Source organism: Vipera ursinii, assembly GCF_947247035.1.
Source record: "Vipera ursinii genome assembly, chromosome: 2".
Taxonomy (NCBI): Eukaryota; Metazoa; Chordata; class Lepidosauria; order Squamata; family Viperidae; genus Vipera; species Vipera ursinii.
The window spans coordinates 225,094,839-225,117,416 of record NC_139513.1 but is presented as its reverse complement, the minus strand read 5'-3'; the positions used below and the strand labels follow the sequence as shown (position 1 = coordinate 225,117,416).

Below are 22,578 nucleotides of genomic sequence, written 5' to 3'. Positions count from 1 at the left end.
CGGGGGAAACTTTGCTGCAGCCATAACTTCAAAATGGGGTTTTATTTGGCTGTTGGGGAGCATGTCGTAACTTTGAATGGCTGTTAAGTGACTGGTCACATATCAAGGACTATCTGTACGATCAAAGAATCAAAATTAGCTATGCTCTGATAATTCATGTGCTAAAGCATTACTTTGATCAACTATGGTTGGACTTTCCATTTAATAGCTATCTATAGAATAAAATGCTCAATTTCACTTGATTGGAACTTTCTTTTACATACATCCCAGGAGCTCTTCACATTTATTTTAAAGCCAGGTTGACTAGCTTTTTGCCACTAACAGTTGAAATTTTGTGGCAAAGCTTTCAGTTGTATAATCCCTGAGGATGTCTGGGGGCTGCAAAACATGGTTTGATGAAGCATTGTGGTCATCAGCCATTCAGCCATTGTCTGACCCTCGGCCACTCTGTGGATCAGTACTCTCCATGCCCCTCTGTCTCTCACTACCTCCTTCACATCCGCATCTCAGTATCATCTTTTATAGTGTCCAGCCAGTGGGTGCTGGACACTATAAAAGAGGTATAAAAATAAAAAATGTATAAAAGATGTATATAAAAACCAGTTATTTGATGGAGAAGGGGGATACATATCTATTCCTTTCTAAGAAGATGGATGCCAACTGTTTTACAATTTAAAATCTGTGTTTCTGTGTCACCAGTTAAATAAATGACAACATAACATATCTATTTTATGATTTTATATTTTATCAGAAATAAAATCAATATTGCCAATTTCAAATAATTGGTAAAATCTGCCAAAAAATATTTGGCTCTTAGTAACTTTTTAGTATGTTTTTTTCAATGGATTATGTTTTGCTGTGTAGGTCATATTTGGAAAATCTACAGGGCCAGAGTTTGTACAAGAGATTTATACTCCTGTGACATATCATAACAAGTAAGGTCATTATTACCATCTGTATCCTTAGGCCTAAATATATTTGCATAACAATGAGTAATTAATTATAAATGCTGGCTAAAAAATGAGATAAACCATTTCATGAAAGGTGTACATTCAGTAATTAAAACAATTACTTTGTATTTATTGTCTTGAAACAACAAAAACCCTGAAACATGGAATTCCGAAAAAAGTTAAGGCATGTGAAAAGTTAAGATAGTGTTTTGTGTTCCTTGAGAGTAGTTGTACAGCATAATCAGGAATTAACCATACTGTTGCTTTGTCTTCCATGTAAGTGTGACTTCCCTTAAGCGCAATTTTACTTAACATTCAGTGTAGTGATGTTAATTGTAGATAGGGACAGAATTGTCAATTTTGGATTTAAAAATGTAGGAATAATTTCCATGTTAATATCACCATTAATTCAATAGTTAACTACTATTAAACGTGGCAGGACAAAATTGTGCTTCCCCATTACTGCAAAATAAACCTATGGTGATTTTGGTCTACACTGATCAAATAAATCAGATTTTAATTATATGTACTTGTAAACAATTTTATATTTTGCATATATGAATATAGATTTCATTTTCTTCTGGACTTAAAGCAGCAATTCCTTGGTCTTTTCTTCAACATAGGTTGGATCTATAAATTCTATTACAATTCCTATTTGTTTTCATTATTTATGATCTCTGTGACAGATTTATATTATCACAAATCTTATGATATGTTATACACTAAAACTAATAAATAGGTAAAGAAACTTGCAGTTCTTTAAAGAAGGCTTTATGTTTACTGCTTACATATTAATACAAATATAGAAATAAAGATATTTTTTTCTTTTAAAAAATACAGGTGTCCTGATTTTTATGAAGAAGTGAAAATTAAACTCCCGGCTAAACTGACAGACAAACACCATCTGCTGTTCACATTTTACCACATCAGCTGTCAGGCAAAACAGGGAGCTTCGGTAGAAACTCTCCTGGGTTATTCAGTAAGTCAGTTTTGGTCTATCAGCAAATTCTTGGAAAAAATGAATTTTTCATTGTTTCTGGCAACTGAAAGAACTGTAAAATTACATTTGAGTTTAGCTTGACTCCTGGTGAGCTCATGGACACATGAAGGTAATTTTTCTTGGCAACAATATAAAAATTGGCATTATTTTCTTGGCAAATGTATAGAAACAGTTTGTCGTTGCCTTTTTCCTAATCTAGCCTACTCCCTGGGGTTTTATGGTGTCACCCTCCAGGTGGCCCAATCCTGCTTTACTTTTGGATCCAGACACTAACTTGGTGACGCTCTGTCACATGCTGAGAACCTTCTGTCCATGATACAGAAGCAAAATTTCAAAGAAGCATGTGTGAAACATAAATTATATCTTACCACTCAATGTGCAAATTATGTGTAATTGTCAGTGGAAGCAAGCAATTTGTTTATCACTTGTGTTGCATATTTATTGCACAAATCTCTATCCATTTGTTAAAGTAAAACTTGACACATTTTGAGGTCATCTCTTTAATGTGTCTGGGTCTATGTTGCACACTTTTCATAAGTGTCAGTGAAGTAATCTTTTGCACAAAATACAACAGAGAGCTTTGTACCACCTTAAGGACTAACAAATGTATTGTAGCAAAAGCTCTAGTGGTTTACTTTATTAAATACATGTAAGGGCTTTCTTGTATATTGTATGTCTTCTTAGTATTACATGTATTGCATAGGACAGGTACATGCATAACAAAATATCACAACAAACAACTATATGTAATATCACATTTTGTGTGTCAGTCAAGGTTTTATGCAGAGATTTTAACTTAAATTCTATCTGATGTTATTTTGCCACAGATTACCTATATCTCATAATTTGCAACACATATAACATCCATGGGATGTATATCATATACATTTATTATCATGCACGATGTACATGCCTGCCATTTGGGCTAGGAATGGGCTAGATGAGGGAAAGTGAAAACTCTGGTACAAAAGCATATAACTTACCCATGGGATCTTCTCCATACATTATGTTGGATTCTTGAAAAACTTTTTGATTTGGGGGCAGGAGGGGGTATTCAGAAAACCAGTAGTTTTACAGAGGGGTAGTTTGGAGGCAGAAATCCCAGTAATTGCATTTGAATGCCAATAATGAAACTGGTAGACAGTAAAGGTCTTTGCAAGAACAAATGTGGAAAGGAACAAATTTCAATTGATTTCTAATCCATTTTCTTAGAATGTAATTAAACCTTATCAATCGTTCATGCAGTAATGATATAACTCTTTCTCTCTTAAATCTGTTTCAGTGGCTGCCAATTCTGTTAAATGATCGGTTCCAAACAGAACATTATTGCCTGCCTGTTGCTTTGGATAAACTGCCTGCCAACTATTCAATGCACTCTGCAGAGGTAATGAGGAGGAACACCAAGAATCATTTTTGCCCAATGAAAAGGACACAGTTAACATTTTTCTCCTAATATTATAACATTTGCCTTCCTTAAATGGAAGAACATATACAAAGGCATGTAATTTAAAGACACAAAGATACAGAATAATGGTTCTCAATGGTTCTCAATATTAGAATAATGGTTCTCAATGGTTTTTGTCTTAAGATTTGTGTACATTTAAAAAAATGATTGAGAACTTTGATTTAAATGGGTTATGTCTATCAATATTTACTATATTAGACATTAAAATGGAGAATTTTTAAAATATTTATTTGTTTTTAATACAACTACCATCCTGGGGGCCCCAGACCACACATTTTGAAAACTGCTGTCTCATAATATTTAAATAACAGAATTATTGGGGAGAGACAATCTGATTCTGTAATGTGAAATATGAGTGGTTTTATTTACAGCCATTGTAAATACCAATAATGAACTGGGTATTTATTTTGAATAAAATACATCAAAACATTTAGTGGTAATTCTGCATTTGGCTCATTTGGTTACATGATAGATATTTTTGAATTATTCGTTTATTCTTTTAGGTGCACTAGCCACATATCATTATAGTAAGCAAGAATGATTGAAATTGACTTATTTTGCGGGAAGAATATCTTTAAAGGGTGCCATATTGGGGAGGATGCCATAACTGCATCAGTGTAATAGACTGGAAATGGTCTGAATTGAAGTGGCACCTGTTAAAATGTTACCTGTAACATTTTGTGTTCAGTGAAAAACACTCAACATTAAGTAAACATAAACATGAATTCAGTGTCTTTTGTATTGTCATCACATATCTTTTGACAACCAATTTCGTCTTCCATATAGAAAGTTCCTCCACAGTCTCCTCCTATTAAATGGGTGGAAGGACACAAGGGAGTATTTAACGTGGAAGTGCAAGGTATATCATCAGTTCATACCCAGGTAAGAAATTTGGAGGGGCGGTCCATTCATGCAAAAATTAATATTTTTTTCTTTTTTGAATTCATTTTTTAACTTCAATTTCTTATCTTCAAAACTTCAGATTTCACAAAGCTGAGGTTACCAAATACAGAAAGCCTAAGTAGATTAACCATTGTCTTTCTAGTTAAACCGCAAAAAAGGTGAGCTGGAAAGATAATACATCTTGTGTAAATGTGTAATTCCATGATTCTTTTGTGCAGCTTTTAGATTAGGATATAATCACACTGTTGAGTGATTAAAGCAGCCTTCTAGATGAAAATGGTCTTATAGCTTTTAACTAAATTCACATATTAAAAAAGTAGAGTACCTAAGTGATCTAAACTGGTACCTAAGTGGTCTACTCTAAACAGTCAGCAAAGATTTATACACCTCTTTTGGCAGCTGCTTCATAGCTTTAAAACAATTGATTTCAATGACTAAGGAACTGTGACTAACATTAGCTGTGCCAGGGTTATGTCAAACAAGGTCCAGATGTAATTTGAAGAACTAAAGCAATTTCATCCTCAACTTGAGGATGAAAAGTTCTTATTTTTTTTCCTCATGGGCATTTTTTCTCCTAAAGATTCCTTTCTGCATCTCTTTTAATCTTGCTGAAGAAAAATACTGATATTCGCAGAGTTTAATTGCATTCATTGATATTATACTGTATATATGCAAATAAGCTTGCAAGTTGATCTGGAGAGCCAGAGTCTTTGCAAGAGAAAAAAGAATAATAATACTGGCCTGCAAATGTTGCATGTTAAGTATCGGAATCGGTGAGGCATTGCCGAGGCAGTAAGGTGAAACAGCAACACATTTATTAGGTTAACACAGAAGCAGACTAACTGCGGCTTAACTTCCATTTATATGGACCACCGCTAGGCGGCGGCCAATGGAATTAAAGCAGTATTTCCCACCTAAAACACAAGTTAACAATTCTGGAGACAAGCAGTCTGGAGTTTAAACAGACACAGCGGTTAACTATTACTAACGGTTTCCAAGTAATTTACATCAATACATAACACTGACATTATTTCATGGCTTCAAAATAAAGCATCTAAGATTATAGTTCTTTAAAAAATTACACAAGTTTGTTGAGATGGATCATAATAGTTTTGGATTTTAAAAATATTGTTAATAAAAACAGGGATCCCCACCCCCTACTCCATGTACCAGTACCGGGCCGCGGCATGCTAGCAACTGGTCCGCACAAACAAGCAAAGCCTCATCTGTAGGATGCAGGCAGCACACAAAACCACGCTCCCTCCGGTCTGCGGAAAAACCTCTCTCCACAGAACCGGTCCCTGGTGCCTCAAAGGTTGGGGACCTCTGAATTAAAAGACATTAGCTCTTAGACTAGATATATCAAGATTGGGAAGACTTTAAAACTTGGTTTCTGCAAGACCTAGATTGGTTCTGAAGATTGAAACTGTTTAACTATGCATTATAACTGCAAAAATAAAAAAAGGCTTTCTTTTTCCACTGTGGTAAATATTTGACAAGAGCAATTTTAGCTCTATAATAAGTATCACAATCATTCATTCTCCTGTGTTTACAGGACAATCACCTGGAGAAATTCTTCACCCTGTGCCATGCACTTGAAGGCCAAGTTACTTTCCCCATCCGAGTTTTGAATGAGAAAATCACAGAAGCCAGTCTGGAACATGAGCTGAAACTCAGCATTATTTGTTTGAACTCTTCCCGCCTTGAGCCTCTGGTGCAGTTTTTACATTTGGTGTTGGATAAACTGTTCCAGTTGTCTGTCCAGCCCATGCTTATAGCTGGCCAGACAGGTAGGAAACATTGCTATTGATTTCAGAAGCCATAATTCTTGTGTTATTTGAAATGTTGAAAAAAATACTTCTTCAGATCAAACAAGATCTATCTATCTATCTATCTATCTATCTATCTATCTATCTATCTATCTATCTATCTATCTATCTAAAACACAAATTATTCAACTGTCTCATAGAAATCAGAAATTGAAACTTCATAAAATTTCTTCCTGGATTGATTTGATAGGCCCTCTCTGTCACACCTGAGATAATTTTGCTTTGTTTTATGCAGATTTCATGAATAAAGTCATTGCTTTGAATACAGATTCAGGCTGATTAGACTGAGCAATGGATCTAACTTAAGTCTGACTGAATCTGAATTTAATGAATGAGTTATCCATATTGAGTTTTGATTCTGTTTTCCTTCCATTCCATCTTGATGAATGCCCTGTTAAGGCATTTTTAATGCTATGGGCAATTTTTAAAATTTCTTTTTTACTTAAGGACCAGGTGGCTTTGAAGTGTAAATGTTTTACTTAGTCATTCATTTTAAATATGGATTGGAATACTTTATTCTCAACTCATTCATTTCCCCATGCAAAATTGTGATGAAATAAGTTCAAATTCAGAAATGTTTTAGAAAGTCTACAAAAATGAGTCATGTTTACATATAAACTCAACCAGGAAAATTATTATTTTGTTGTTTCCAGCAAACTTCTCCCAATATGCCTTTGAATCAGTGGTGGCAATAGTGAATAGCCTCCACAACAGTAAAGATCTGAGCCAGGACCAGCATGGACGAAACTGTCTCCTAGCATCATACGTGTACTTTGTGTTTCGTCTTCCTGAAGTTCAGAGAGATTTTATCAAACTAGGTATGGTTGCAGCCTCTTGTTATTTATACTTATAGGTAGAAAATTGGTGCTTATTTATACTTATTTACAGGTGGATTCTCAGATTTAAGTTCCAGTGGATTCTATAGACCTTGCACCAAGTACTGTAAGATTGTATAGGTAATTGAGACATTTCAAGTGAAAACTAACAAGATAGCAAAACTATAGGACATTCAGCACACCTGGCTTAGCCACCCTCCCCCTATCAAGTGTATTACTCTGATTTGAAAAACTGTGCAAAATACTATCTGGCTTAGAAAGACACAGGATACCAGAAAGAGAAGAAAGCGTCAGAGAATGGGGATCTCCATTTAATTTTAACTTTACCTCTAAACATTCTTTGCAACAGTCAATCTTTCAATAGATTAGTAATTGAGGATACGGTATGGCATCCTTGATTTTTTTAAAAAAAGTGCCAATTATCCTGTGGTGACCAGGCAAACAAACTTATCATGAATGCTTACGGCATTAAATGGCCTGCAACAATTTGACTTAAATTCCTTGGTTAAAAATGATACCATGAATATCTTGCATAATATCATTTTTAACCAAGGAATTTAAGTCAATCTGTTGCAGACTATTTAATTTGCCACATGGTCAGCATTGCATTTACTATTTAGGTAGAGGAAAATTTTCGAGGTTCCGGGAGCGAGGATGTGCAGCCACCTGAGCTCCAGCTGGTGTATGTGAATGCCAGGTCCGTTGTCAATAAGGCTCCTCTCATCCGGGATCTGGTTGGGGGTGAGCATGCGGACCTGGCTTGCATCACGGAGACCTGGTTGGGCCCAGAGGGTGGTATCCCTCTGGTTGATCTTTGCCCACCAGGTTTTCGGGTGCTGCACCGGCCTCGGGCTCAGGGTAGGGGCAGGGGAGTGGCGGTAGTTATGAGGGAGACCTTGTGTCTGCGGGAGGCCACCGTTCCCCAGATAGTCGGGTGTGAGTCCCTCCTCCTGAGATGTGGTCCTAGGGCGCAGTTGGGCTTGCTGCTGGTGTACCTTTCGCCTAGTCGCGCAGCAGCAGCCCTGCCTGAGCAGCATAATGTTTTTTTCTTGGCAGGTACAAGTGGAAGCACAAATCTTCCTGAATCTCGTTATTACACATATGGTCGTACGGCTGCTGTCTCAGTGGGATCTCGACTCATGCAGAGTCGGACAACAAGCAGTAGCAATCCAGATATTGCTGGGATCCATAATGCTCCTGATGAAGAAGTGAAAAGCATCATGTCCTCAAAGGTAAGAGAGGATCATAAAATTCTAGTCTGCTAAAACTACTGTAAGGTTGTTTAATGTAATAAAACCTCAAACGTTTGGACTTCTATTTGATTGTGCTTCGATGCAATGGACAAATTGTATGTTGGACTTTACCCCCAAATAATAGAAAAACCTATTATTTGGTGACTCAGTCTGGATTCTTTTCACAAATGTATGGAATTTATGTAAATGTCATATACATTTTATATCATAATACTGTACATTCAAATTCACATTCAGTGGACAGTGGGCTTTAATATAAATAGCACTTAGACTTATATACTGCTTCATAGTGTTTTACAGCAGTTTATAATGTCAACATACTGTCCCCAGCAATCTGGGTCCTTACTTTACCAACCTTCGAAGATGGAAGGCTGAGTCAACCTTCATCCGGTCAGGATCGAACCCCTGGCTATAGGCAGAGTTAGCCTGTAATTCTGCATTCTAACCACTGAGCCACTATGGATCATTTAATTGAAACCCCTTTCCCCATTTTGGTCTGTTAAATTCACATTTTATGCAAATATTTTTCTTTCTCGTAGATTGTTTGACCAATATATGGCCAGCACCCGGATTCACCCATGAGCTAAACATGTAACAAATAGTTTTGGTAGCTGAGGATCATTCCTATACAAGACTATATGGTGGCCAGTTCATTTTTAAAAGTGCTGGTAATATTTTTATCTTGTAGAAGATGAAAAAAAAAATGAAGATAAGGAGAAGAGGTGGAGATAAAATCTAAAGTTTAGCAATCTTACAAATAACGAGAAAGGAAAGAGTGCGATTAGCCCCACCCTATGTACTGCTATGAAAATTTATGTGACTTTCATGTAATATTTTTTCAGTATTTTTGTGCCATTATTTGAGATAAAAATGAATAAACAACCATCACAATTGTATTATTGAATCTGAGCACTAGCTTTCAACTTCTGCACTGTTAAAATTATTTTAATCCAATGAGTTATCTGGGGTGCAAATTACATACATAAGGAAATAATGCCCTTTAAATGCATCGAAAAATAACTGCCCTTGGTATTAATCATGGTTCTGGTTCTCATTTAACATTCTTAATATAAAAAGAGCTTTATCCTCCTGCTAGAGAAGAAATTTTTGTTTTTCTTCCATTTTTATTGCACGTATATGTATATGATACTAAATTGGGACATATGAAGTCAGTCATGTTTAATTTATTGGGAAGAATGTAGCAACATTTTCATTGCATACTTCATGCACAGCCTTCCTTCCTTCCTTCCTTCCTTCCTTCCTTCCTTCCTTCCTTCCTTCCTTCCTTCGCTGTTCTAGTAATTCCTTTTCTGTATGGCTTCTGGTCATTTTCTCCAGGTTGCAGATCGGAACTACAGCCGTGTGTCTTTCTATAGTGAATCGAACAGTGATATGTCAAGTCCATGCACAAGCGCTCGGCTACCCAAACAAAAGGTAGACTGCCACATAATGCCAAACTGCTCGTTGATAGACATGCTACACTCTTTTACAAACGTGCCACTTTTCAGTTCTCACTCTGAAATACCTAGGCTCCAAATTTGTTTTAAATTTCTGAGGAAAAAACAATGGGCCTATAAGTAATAACACCTGGTGATATAAAATATTTGTCAGCTCTAGGACCAGGTACCTTTGCCTAGGTTGCTTCAAGGACCTATCTGCGCTAGGTTAAAATGTGAAGCTCAAAAATAAACTATAATTGCAAACTAACGTTTCAGGCATATTTACCGAAATTTAAACTTCAGTGATTATAAAGGAATTTTATATGAGTAGATACAAACAAGATAATTGAATAGTTTAGTTACTGTTCTCTAGAGATCATAATAAATCACCTTTCTCTATTGCAGCAGAAAAAAGGAAAAGCACACAGTGCAAGGGAGATTCTCTTTATGGGATAAATGTTTGATATATAGTGGGATTTAGGAATAACAGAAAGCCGAACGGCAAGGAAAACCCAGTTAACCCACCAGTTTAAAAAAGTGATCACTGTAATGTTTAATCTTAACTGCATTAAGTCATCGATGCATTCAGTCCATTTTAAGTTGTATTTGAGTAATCTTCAAATAACTGCAAAGTGTCTTTCATTTTTACTAAAGCTAAAGTATTCCACATTGCTTTATGTGACAGTCTCCTTTTGCACATATCATTGTAGACTTAATATTCAGTTAAGTTAAAATTAATTAAAATATAACTGCATGCCACAGAAGATTTAGATTTTCATTCTGGACCACCTATGTACATGCAATTATCACTAATTTTTACTAATTTTTCTTGGACAAAATCACTACTGATATTGTAAGGTTTATTAGGATCTACTAATTCATTCTTTTCAAGGGTTGCCCTATGGTACTAGTTCTGCCATTGCAAAATGTAGGACAGAATAGTCAACCTTTTTTCCCCACCATCTCTTCAGCTATCACTTTCGGTCAGTCTTCTAGGATATTCCTTTTGTCACCAGCAGCTCATTCTATGCTTTCTTAATGTTTAGCTGCCTATGTGTGTTCATGGACTAATACGAAAGGATTCACTTTTGGATCTCCTAATTTCAGTGTTCTGCTTTGAAATCTAACCTTGAAAGTCATTTGGTAATCACATTTAGGTTTTAATGTACTATATAGCATTTTCATGAAGAGATTGCACTTCAGATGGTGGTCAGCACAAGCATGGTGAGAGAATCAGTCTTCAAGTATTCTTGGTTCTTCTTTGAATTGCTGGTAAGATTTTATATGGTCCTTTTATTTTCAGTAAAGGAAATTACAGTATATGTATTTGATGTTAAACTCAAATAAAATAGAACAAATATTTCAACATTTAGTTCCTTTCCATCATTAGATAGTAAGGAAACATGACTCCTGAACAAACAGTAAGTGTTTACAGCATGTTCAGGAAAGAAGTTATGAATTGGGAAGGAAGTAATAATATTCTTCTAGTCAATTAAAATAAAATGTTAAATCCAGATTATTAATTTAATTGATATTTCCATCGAATATGCAGGAAAATAAACTGCCCAAAAGGAACTCTTTGTTTAGTAAGTAAAAATTATCCCTAAAATAAATGTTAAAATAAATAAATGTTAAAAAATGTTTTAAAAAAATCAAACTGTTTAGAGTTACCCAGTGTCACATCAAACACATCAATCATATGTGAATGTACAGAACACTGGAAGCATTTCATTGATATTCTAATTTTGTCATCATGAGAAGCAGAATAAACAGCCCCTAATGTTGGGTCTCTGAGGCTCCCAGTGATTAAATTGCATTTTTTAAAATCATGTATAAGTAATAGCAGGAAATGTATATACAATTAATTGTAATAGTTGAGCAATACACCTAATATAGATTATATTATACACCTAAGAATTTAGAATGTAATGTTAAACATTTACGTTTAACAGGTGCGTTGCAAGTTCTCATTTTAGCTGCAGAATTTTTGGAGCTGAATTTAGAAATATAGAGAATATAAAGTATTCTTCACAATGTCTGAATTCTTTCAATTCTACTATTTGCTGTTGTTTACAAATTCACATTTGATAAACAATGCTGCTTTTTTTAAGGTAAAAAGCATGGCTCAATATGTTGACAATGTACAGAAGCAGGATGTTCCCCGCAGAGCTCGATTTTCTAACCGCTTCAAAGATGACATCACCACAATTGTCAGTGTTGTTACCTCAGAGGTTGCTGCACTTTCAATCAAGACCCAGAAGGTAATATTACAATCTAAAATAAACAGAAACTCAAAAAAAAAATAATTTTAAAATTGTATAGTTTTATTCCAGGGAGATTATTCCTGTAACTCAATATCAATTCAAAATCAACCACTGTTTATGTTAACATTCTAGAACATTGCCTTTTTTCTGATTACCAAAGAGGGGCATTTGCAAAACATCATTTTCAGGGAGTTCATATGTTAGGGGAACTGAGAAGTATCATGGAGAGGAAAGGCAGGGTTATCATGCACTTGGGGCTGTATCATGCATGTGGTAGGGTCAGAATTTTCAATTAGTTTCATCGGTATGCTGATGATACCTAGCTATATATCTGCACACTTGGTGAACTAAGCCAGGGGTCCCCAACCCCCAGTTTATGGACCAGTACCGGGTCACAGCATGCCAGCAACCAGTCCATAGAAACAAGCAAAACCCCATCTGCAGGATGCAAGCAGCACACAAAACCATGCACCCTCTGGTCTGTGGAAAAACCTCTCTCCATGGAACTGGTCCCTGGTGCCCAGAAGGTTGGGGACCTCTGAACTAAGTGATACTGCCAATGATCTATCCTAATATCTAGAGGTTTTAGGGGTTTCAATGGGGAACAATAGATTTTGGCTCATCCTGGCAAAACTGAGAGGCTTTGAGTTTTGAGGCCACCTGGATCTAGGAATTCACTATCTTTGATTCTGGATGTAGCTGTATTTCTTCAGATAGACCTGGTACACAATTTGAGGATACTTCTGGATTCATAACTCTTGCTTGATGAGCAGGTGGCAATTGTAACTAAAAGGGCCCTTTGCAAATTATTACTATTTAGTTATAGTATAGCCAGAGTGTAAATCATTAGGCTGTACAATAGCAGCAAGCTTAGGCAGTGCTTTTTTTCTTTAAAAAAAGATGCCAGAACTCTCATCTTGTTAATCTTTTATTTATATAATTTTATTTATATATTTATTAATATAATTAAAAAATTATATATTCAATTCTTAACATAAATTTAATTTATTGAATTTAAGGCAAATCTTCATAGTAAATTCCAAAGTTTTGTCCAAAACATGAATGTACTTTCAAACATTTAAAATTGGTTTGTTTGGGGAATACCTATTACCGTTTCCATTTGAAATAATCAGTGTTTCAGCAGAGAGAGGGAGGCTTGAGAAGCGGCCGCTCTCAGAGAAAGCAGTGTGTGTTTGGCTTTTCCCAGCTGCTTCTGCATCGTTTTGCCTCTCCCCGGTTGACTTCAGGGGCTTTTTTTTCTTGCTTCTTGATGTTGGACGAACTGGCTGGTGTGGCTGGGCATTGCTGGGCATTGCTGGCAGAGTCGCTGCAGGTGCAGGAGGTGGGGGCGTTGGCACTGCTGTGATCAGAGGCACATGGGGTGTCAGTGGCGGGTTGCCCCCCGGGGCCAGAGCTGGCGCCGGAGTGGCTGGTGCTGTGGGAGCCACGGGGCCCGATCTAAATGGCGGGACTGTGTGGGATGGGTGGCGGAGGCAGAGGTCACGGCCCAGGTGCTCCAGGGTGGCCATGTAGCCACACAGGGTGAGGCAGTGGCGGCGCAGGTCCAGCACCGGGTAGGCCACTAGGTGGCTGGCCTGTGGAAGGTCAGCCCCCTGCCATGCCCCATGTGCACCACCTCCGCACCCAGCACCTGCAGCCACCCCACCAGCGCTGCCCACCCCGTGCAGCCCCACCATGTAGAGCGAGCCCCACAGCTCCCACAGCACCAGCCACTCTGGTGCTGACTCCTGCCCCGGGGGCAGCCCACTCCCACTACCCTCCATGCCCATGCTCGCCACCACCCCGCCAGTGATGCCACCCATCCTGCGCAGCCCTGTGTAGAGCGGGCCCCACAGCTCCAATAGCACCAGCTGCTCAGGCTCTGGTCCCGGGGGGGCAGCTCGCCACCAATGTTCCCCCGCACCCCCACCCGCAGCAGCACCATCTCCCCTGCCTCCTGGTCCTCTCTTACTTACAACTAGGAGGGTGTAGTTGGGCAGCAGGGAGTAGTGCAAAGTTCCTGCCAACTCGCCTTCGCTGCAGACAACTTGCACGTTTGCTGGCCAGGTCTTTTGGCATGCTCAGCAGCAATTCCTATTGGGTTTCGAAAGCCAATAGAGGAAGTAGCACAGCTTGTGCAAAGGTTGAAAAAAAATCCATCAAAAAAAGGTGCCGGAACGCGGTTCTGAGCATTCTGTGAGAAAAAAAGCCCTGAGCTTAGGTAATGATACTACATAATTGATTAATGGAATAACAATATTGTTTTCTCAATAGGTACAATACGAAGCACTACCATACCCTTAATATCTTGAAACTATTTAATGAAGGTTTCAAGAATCAAATTAAAAGTTAAAGGAGATAGAGGATATTCTTCTCAAGTTGATGTTGATGTTTCAAACACACACGCACGCACACACTGTTGCTAGGTGAAAATAGCAATTTATTCAAGGGTGAGTAGATAAGTAGCAGTCAAGGAAAGGAATGTAAATGTAACAGTCTCTTGGAAAGAAAACTTGCATGGATAGTTTCACTTTTAACAGGAAGACAAAGAAGAGAAATTAAAATCCAGTCCAAAGTTCAGAAAGCCAAATCACATTTGTCAGTCAGTTCAAAGGTCAGAATTTCAGGTTGCTTTACATGTGCAGAATACACATTAGCAATGCACCAGAGCAGATCAGACAGTTATTTCCAACAGAGAAGTATGATTCAGGACTACTTCTGCATCCAGCTATCTATAATTAGTCACTTGGCAAGGAGCCTGACTGAGCCTATTTGCTCTGCTCTCTGCTGTACTGTAAGACTGAGGGCTTGGAGGCCATATTTCATCAGCTGACCACTCACTGATGATACCAATGTTTGACCAATCTCAGTGATTCCTGGCCTAGTGTCTCTTGAGGCTGATATTCCACTGTTTCATCTGGAGCAGCTTCTTCAGATTCAGACTCTGAATCCTGAGCCATGATAGGTACCCTAAAATAGCTTTATACGTGAAAAAATATATGTAATGACTCTAATTATAGGAGGAAACTGCCAAATTATAATTGAAAAGATAAAGCAATAGCAATAACACATAGACTTATATACCACTTTATAGCACTCTGAGTAGTTTATATTGTCAGCATATTGGCCTCAGCAATCTGGGTCCTCATTTTACCAACCTCGGAAGATTGGGAAGCTTGATCCACCTTGAACCCTATCAAGATCTAACTTCAGACAGTGAGCAGAGTTAGCCTTGCAATACTGCATTCTAACCACTTCACCACCAGGTTTCCAAAAGTGGTAGAAACCCATACTTCATAAATTTAATCTGAATAATGTCAACATCCAGTGAGATTAGTGGGAAATAGCTAATCTGTTGCAATGTCCAAAATGTCAGTTGACAAATGGATATTATCAGATGTCTGGTCTATGTTTTATAAATCTATTTGTTATAATTAGTTTACAAAACAAGCCTGAAATCTACAGATTTTCCCTAACCATTATTACATTTTTGACATCTACCTTCTTTTATTAAACTCAATCAGTCTTTATATTGCCAAACAAGTGTCAGGTATTCATGATGTAGCAATCTTAGAATGATGAATGGAATCTAGAATGAATTGCACAGGATGAGCCAATTGCATTTACCTAACTTTATTCCATAAGGGATGCGGTGGCTCAGTGGGTTAGGATGCTGAGCTTGTCGATCAGATGGTCGGCAGTTTGGTGAGTCGAATCCTGAGTGCCGTGTAGCAGAGTGAGCGCCTGTTACTCATCCCAGCTTCTGCCAACCTAGCAGTTTGAAAGCACATACTGTAAAAATGCAAGTAGAAAAATAGGGACCACTACGGTGGGAAGGTAACAGTGTTCCGTGCGCCTTTGGTGTCTAGTCATGCTGGCCACATGACCACGGAGACGTCCTCGGACAAGTGCTGGCTCTTCGGCTTTGAAACGGAGATGAGCACCGGCCCCTAGAGTCAGAAACGACTAGCACGCATGTGTGGGGGAACCTTTACCTTTACCTAACTTTATTCCAAGTACGTCAGAATACTGGCTTCTGGGTCATAACTGCATGCCAATATGCATTTGTATTCTTCTGTGCATTGATGAACCTGTTTGTGTGGCCTATCATGTTATGAAATGTCTAAACCCAGTGGGCAAAAGTGTGAGAGTTTTCCTCACCTGTCAGTTCATGGATAATTATATTGACCTATAATTATTGTGCGGATTTTACCTCAGAGTATATGTAAAACACATTTCTTTTTGGGCAATAATCTTTCTTTTTTTAAGGAAAGTGAACAGGCAGAAAAGATCAACATTAGCTTGGCATTTTTCCTATATGATCTTCTTTCTTTAATGGATCGTGGATTTGTGTTTAACCTCATCAAACACTACTGCAATCAGGTAGGCCTCATTATAAAAAAAAAACCCTTAAATAAAGGTCATACAATAGTACATCCCAATATATAACTTTCAAGTGTCCAGAAATTGCAATTTGATTTTAGATTACTGTCTTAAGTGTAAAACAGAAAGAAGTCCACTACCCATAAGAAAAGTTGAAATGTCTTATTACAGAAATATTTTACTTATCTAGCTGAAAATCAGATAATATCAGATAATAATGTTTGATATTTCACATTCCTAAAATCTCTTCGTTGGACAGGATGGTAACTAAAGCAAAAAATGGAAGCTTTTAAAGTGAGGCTTTAAAAAATGGCTTTTTTCCAGTTATTAAGCCATGGTTAAGCATAGAAATAAGTGTAAGGAGAGAAGGATTGAAATATCCTGCAGATGCAGTAGCTTGTTTTGTTTTGTTTTTGTCTACAACTCTTGGGTAAACTCCCGAGTACAACCCAACACTACTTTAATATTTGATAGGATCCAAATTGTACATTTGGAGAATAGTCCAATACTCCTAAGACCACCAGCAGAATGGAGACATGGCTAGTATACTCCTGCTCAGAGGTTTTGTTTTTGTTTTTGCTAATGGAAAGTGTTTAAGAATTCACAAGTTAGTAGTCTATTTTGTAACTTTAAAATGGCCTCAGTTTGGAATTTATAAGCATGGAATCATGTTTTTAATTTTTACAGGTTTTAGTGGGGCTTTGTAAAATTTAATTTCTTTTAATATTTGTATTCATTGTTTTTATTGTTGTTAGCCGCCCTGAGTCCTTCGGGAGATAGGGTGGCATATAAGTCCCATAATTAAATTAAATTAAATTAAATTTACCCAATTTATCATCACTTCCATTAACTCTTACTTGTTCATACTAATACGGATGGGGACTGAAGGTTATCAAAATGTGAGGGAGACAGATGTCCCATCTCCATAACAGCTTATTGATTAAATCATTCAAATCAGCTTGGTAATTAATTGGTTAATATCTCATTCAAAAATATTCCTATATTAGCCTTGTTGCACATGGAAAACTGATTGGTCAGGCGAAATAATTAACTTAAATGTCCAGACTAGAACCCATATATTGGAAGTATGATCTTCAGATGCTCCCTCAATTGGCATAGACCCATATGTGCAATCATATGGTCTTCCTGAATAAGTGAACTAGTTTTCAGTTGGGCAGAACAATTCCTACACCCAACTTTTATCAATTTTAGACACACAAAAATCCTCCCAACTTTTCCAGATGCTTCCTTTAACATTCTTTGCAGGCTAGAGAGGTTTGAAACCAGTGTTGTGGAATTCTGCATTTCTCCTAGGGCTTCTTTGGAATTAAAAGATCAGTTTTGCATTGACAGATTTTACAGATGTAATTCAGTTGTACTAAAAATATTGCTAGTAACAACTGCCAGGGTATTTATAACATAATATTGTTAAATTGCACAGATGAAGAAAGTATATTACAGAATTGCTTTCAAGCGAGAATTGTGGCATTAACAGAAAACAATCTATTTTATTAAATGTTACCATTAGGAGAGAGGGTCTAATAGATGTAAACTCAATGTGATGCAAGTATTAAATGGAACAATTGAAAATTTTTTATTGGATCTATTTGAAGAGCAAGGCATTTCTCTCTTTATGCAAGTTTTCATCATGCTTTTCTTTGCAACTATTCCTTTCTAGTTGTCAAATAAAATGAGTAATATTCCAGTGTTGTTGTCCATAAGGCTGGAGTTCCTACAGATTCTCTGCAGTCATGAACATTACCTCAATTTGAATCTCTTCTTTCTGACTTCAGGATGTGCTCCAACATCTCCCTCTCCTTCTATATCATCCCAGGTACTTCCCCTATTTTTAAAAAAAAAACAATTTAATAATATTAGGGGTACCTTCTTTGCCAGATGCAGAATATATCAGTGATTGAGTTTTCATATTTCTTCTCATTGATTATACATTAATATTTGATGTCATAATGAGTCTATCATCCTTTCCCCCATATATCTGCAGGAGTATGTTTGACATTACGCCTTAATTTTGTCATATTCGGTATGTATGTATGTATGTATGTATGTATGTATGTATGTATGAATGAATGAATGAATGCAACTGCATATACATAGGCCAGATAATCCATTAAACATGTAGAATGCAGGAATAAATCCACGAACCACAATCCCTTTCTTCTCATATATGCTCAGTATACACAGAGAAAGGGTATCTAGGGATATTTGTAAGCACGGGTGTTTTCTAGGAAGGAATCTGCTAGGAGGAATTGAAGAATTAGATTTCAATTTTTTTAAAAAAAAATCAGAATCTAGTCTGTCTGAGAAGGTAGCCATTCAGGTCAGTCTTCTGCCTTATAAGAGCTGAAAAAGAAACCGATCAGATTAGTTCTGTCTGTTAAATAAAACAAACATCTTATATATTCAACACTGACTCAAAGGTGTGTGTGCACAAACATACTCAGATTCTTATACATTCAGGAATAACCCACAAAGGGACTGAAGTCAACAGTAGCTTCTGCTTCTTTGGCATGTCAGTTGAACCTTTGCCAACTTAGAGCACATCTACATATGATGATTAGTCTTTGCCTAACCTGTGTAAATACAGGTATAAATTCATTCTATTAAATTTTTGAATTTTTCTTTGCTTATATTTATTTTTAATTTTGCTTTATGATACTAAAATACTTTATGGAGCCAAAGACCTGTTTTATTCTTGCTTTGATTTAATAAATGATTGTTAATTCAATTTCCATTTAAAATGTTTTAGAGATGAAATTAAAATAGATTTTTTTTGTTATACAGTATAGTAGAGATATGGCTCAGTGGGTTAGGACGCTGAGCTTGTCGATCAAATGGTTGGCAGTTTGGCAGGTCAAATCCTGAGTGCCGCATAGCAGAGTGAGTGCCTGTTACTCGTCCCAGCTTCTGCCAACCTAGCAGTTCGAAAGCACATAAAAATGCAAGTAGAAAAATAGGGACCACTAAGGTGAGAAGGTAACAGCATTCCATGCGCCTTTGGCGTCTAGTCATGCCGGCCACATGACCACGGAGACGTCCTTGGACAAGCGCTGGCTCTTTGGCTTTAAAACGGAGATGAGCACCGGCCCCTAGAGTCGGAAACGACTAGCACGCATGTGCAGGGGAACCTTTACCTTTATCTTTAGAGATATTTCATAAAGGACTTTATGTCAAGTCACTGTTATTTTTTAAAATACAACGAACAGTGCTGTGTCATTAAATCTATGCTTTGATATAAGCATACATTTGCCCCTTTCTGTCATTTATTGTAGAATTCAAGTTCCTGCTCAAGTTTCCAGGATCAAAAACTTTCCAGCATGTTTGAGCTTACAGCAGATTATCGGCAGCAACACTTCCTCACAGGGCTACTTTTCACAGAGTTGGCAGCTACCTTGGATGCAGAAGGGGAAGGGTAAGTCTCGTTTTTTCCAGAGATTTCAATGTGTAAGCAACACTTATGAATTATGGGTACTGAATTGGGTTTCAGTCAAGTATGCTTGAAATACTTTATGCACTCAGTTCTTTTCATATATCCAGGATCAGCCAACTTGATCTATTGGTTAAGCCACCAAGCTAGAAACCAGGAGACTGTGAGTTCTAATCCCACCTTGGCCATCATGAAAGACACCTAGGTGATCTTGGGCCAGTCACTGTCTCTCAGCCCAACCATCTCATAGGGTTGTTGTTTTGGGAAAAATAGAAGAGGAAGGAGTATTATGTATGTTTGCCACTTGAGTTGCTTATAAAGTAATAAAGGTGGGATAAAAATTTAATAAATAAATAAAATAAATAAAAATCAGTGTCAAGGACAGTCATCCCTGAACTGATGCAAACCAGTTTACATCCCATAATAGTCTGAGACAGAATTTAAATAAACAAAAAGTGAATTGACTGCTGTGTTGACAAGATCAAAATCCATAGGCAGGTTTGTAGAAATTTTACAATTTTGTCCACCTGGGGACATAGTATTAAGGCAAGTCGAAATATTATTAAATGATTAAATGATGATATGATTGAAAATATGTAGATTGAGAATCATTTAATGGATAGACCATGGCTGGGCATGTTCATACAATGATCAGTCATGTTTTTCCATAAGTTTGGTTTATGCAGTATAGAATAGTCCTCAACTTATGACCACTATTGAGTCCAAATTTTCCGTGGATAAGCAAGACACTTGTTATTTTTTTCCACATTTTATGACCTTACTTGCCACAATTCTTAAGTGAATCATTGCAGTTGTTAAGTTAGTAACACGGTTATTAAATGAATCTGACTTCCCAACTGACTTTGCTTGTCCGAAGGTCGCAAAAGATTATCACGTGAGCCCGGGACCCTTCAACCCTCATAAATACATGCCAGTTGCCAAGCATCTAAAATTTTGATTATGTGACCATGGGGGGTGCTGCAGTGGTCATAAATGTGAAAAATTGCTGTATTTCAGGTTTTTTAGTGCCATTGTAACTTCAAACAGTCACTATACAAATGGTTGTAAGACGAGGACTACCTATATCCTAAATACCAAAGCAGCTTAAGAAGCATTTTACTCTAACATGTTGTATGAATTCAGTCACTTCTAACATTTGGACTAATGTTATAATCTGACCCTATTGTACCCAAAGAGATAAACTGCTGGGTTTCTATTATTTTACTAGGCCAGGAAGCTCCAGCATTCATAATGTGACCTGCAAATATTTTGTTAATCCCCAAGCAGTGTGAGAATAGTATTTTTTTTTAATTAAAAAGAAAGCATGTACAATCTGTGGCTTAAATTCTTTCCCTGAAGGGGATGTATTTAACTTGCCTCTCAAAATATTTCCATATTAATTATGTCTATCCTGTTACTTCTTGGACTATTCTGCGATTAACTGATCAAAAAGGTATTGGTCCTTTTGTCCTGACAGAATAAGCAAGGTGCAGAGGAAAGCTGTCAGCGCTGTCCACAGCTTGATGAGTTCACATGACTTGGATAAATCCTGCTTGAAGCCAGAAATGAAAGTGAAAATTGCTGCACTTTATCTGCCTCTGGTTGGCATAATTCTAGATGCCCTTCCACAATTACATGATTTTACAGGCAAGAAATGATGGTGATGATGGTGATGATGGTGATGATGATGTTGGTGATGGTGTACTTACTGTCTTCTAGATGGTATCTAAAAATGAAAATGTTGGCTGTTTTCCCCTTTTGATCTACCCTCCATGAGATGTGGGTTATTTTGACCTCTGTTGCATTCAGCATGCTCACAAAATAGAGCAGGAATTCCTCATTACAGTGTAAGGTGATGATTTCCCCCCCACACACAAAATATACATACCTAAGTGATAAGTAAGTATATTTACCTAAGTCAGGGGTCTTCAAACTTTGCCCTTTTATGACTTGTGGACTTCAACTCCCAGAATTCCTCAGCCAGGCACGCTGTTAGCTGTGTTTATGCAGTATGCTACCGTAGGCATAACTTGCAAATCAAGGTGCTTCACAAAATGCTTCAAGTCACAAGTTCATCATGGCATAGCACTTTTCTCTGAAGCAAGCCACAGAGTGTTTCCTTAGATGAATAGCTCGGGCAGGGGATAAGAAAAGCTCTCTGGTTTTCTTTTCTGCTCACTGCAGGAAAATGGAAGAAAAGAAAAGAAAAAAATGGCAGCTGCAGCTTTTGCACCCATACACACTCCATTCTGCATTTAAAACTAAATGTTTATTATTCCAGTCTTCTGAAATGAAACTGTTCCTGTTATTTAAAATCCCTCATGCCTCAGTTGAACCTGCTTGGCATATTCCCAGCTCCCTTGGAACACATTTCTGCTGAGTTTCATATTTCGTTCTCTGTCCCTAGGAGTCCTGTAGATGGCACCCCATCCCTGAGACTTCTTACATTTCTGAGAAGGACTGTGAGAAGGTGGACTAATTCTTTCCTTTAATGTGGTTCCAATGAAAATTCTCAAAAGAAGTACCAACTTGGTAGTAGAACTGGAAGAAATCTACCATTATTAAAAAAAAATTAAAAGAATTTGCAAACTTAATGTGACATGTTCAGTGTTGCTTATATGCAGTTTGGCCCTCAGACAACTGCCTGCAAATAAAGTAAACATATTTTAACCTAGCATGTTATGCAGACCTGCTCATCTGGTTAGTTAATCATTTATTGTAATATGAACGCTCAGAAAACTGAGTTTATTAAATCATGGTTCAGTTAACAATGGGTAACAATGTCATACAAACGGAACCAGTATCTTTTTA

General features: G+C 37.2%; 1 protein-coding gene across 1 annotated transcript in view; it reads left to right on the top strand.

The window, feature by feature from the left end:
• Positions 1–22,578, top strand: part of DOCK8 (dedicator of cytokinesis 8) — a gene marked incomplete at its 5' end in the record, with an annotated part of 101,506 nt that overhangs the window by 43,603 nt on the left and 35,325 nt on the right. The window contains 14 exons of the mRNA XM_083352568.1: positions 865–935; positions 1,791–1,929; positions 3,233–3,334; positions 4,202–4,297; positions 5,874–6,108; positions 6,801–6,965; positions 8,040–8,215; positions 9,575–9,670; positions 10,852–10,947; positions 11,787–11,936; positions 16,209–16,322; positions 18,001–18,156; positions 19,613–19,752; positions 21,245–21,414. Of these exons, the coding sequence (XP_083208694.1) occupies positions 865–935; positions 1,791–1,929; positions 3,233–3,334; positions 4,202–4,297; positions 5,874–6,108; positions 6,801–6,965; positions 8,040–8,215; positions 9,575–9,670; positions 10,852–10,947; positions 11,787–11,936; positions 16,209–16,322; positions 18,001–18,156; positions 19,613–19,752; positions 21,245–21,414 (1,906 nt within the window). The remainder of the gene's footprint in view (positions 1–864; positions 936–1,790; positions 1,930–3,232; positions 3,335–4,201; positions 4,298–5,873; positions 6,109–6,800; positions 6,966–8,039; positions 8,216–9,574; positions 9,671–10,851; positions 10,948–11,786; positions 11,937–16,208; positions 16,323–18,000; positions 18,157–19,612; positions 19,753–21,244; positions 21,415–22,578) is intronic.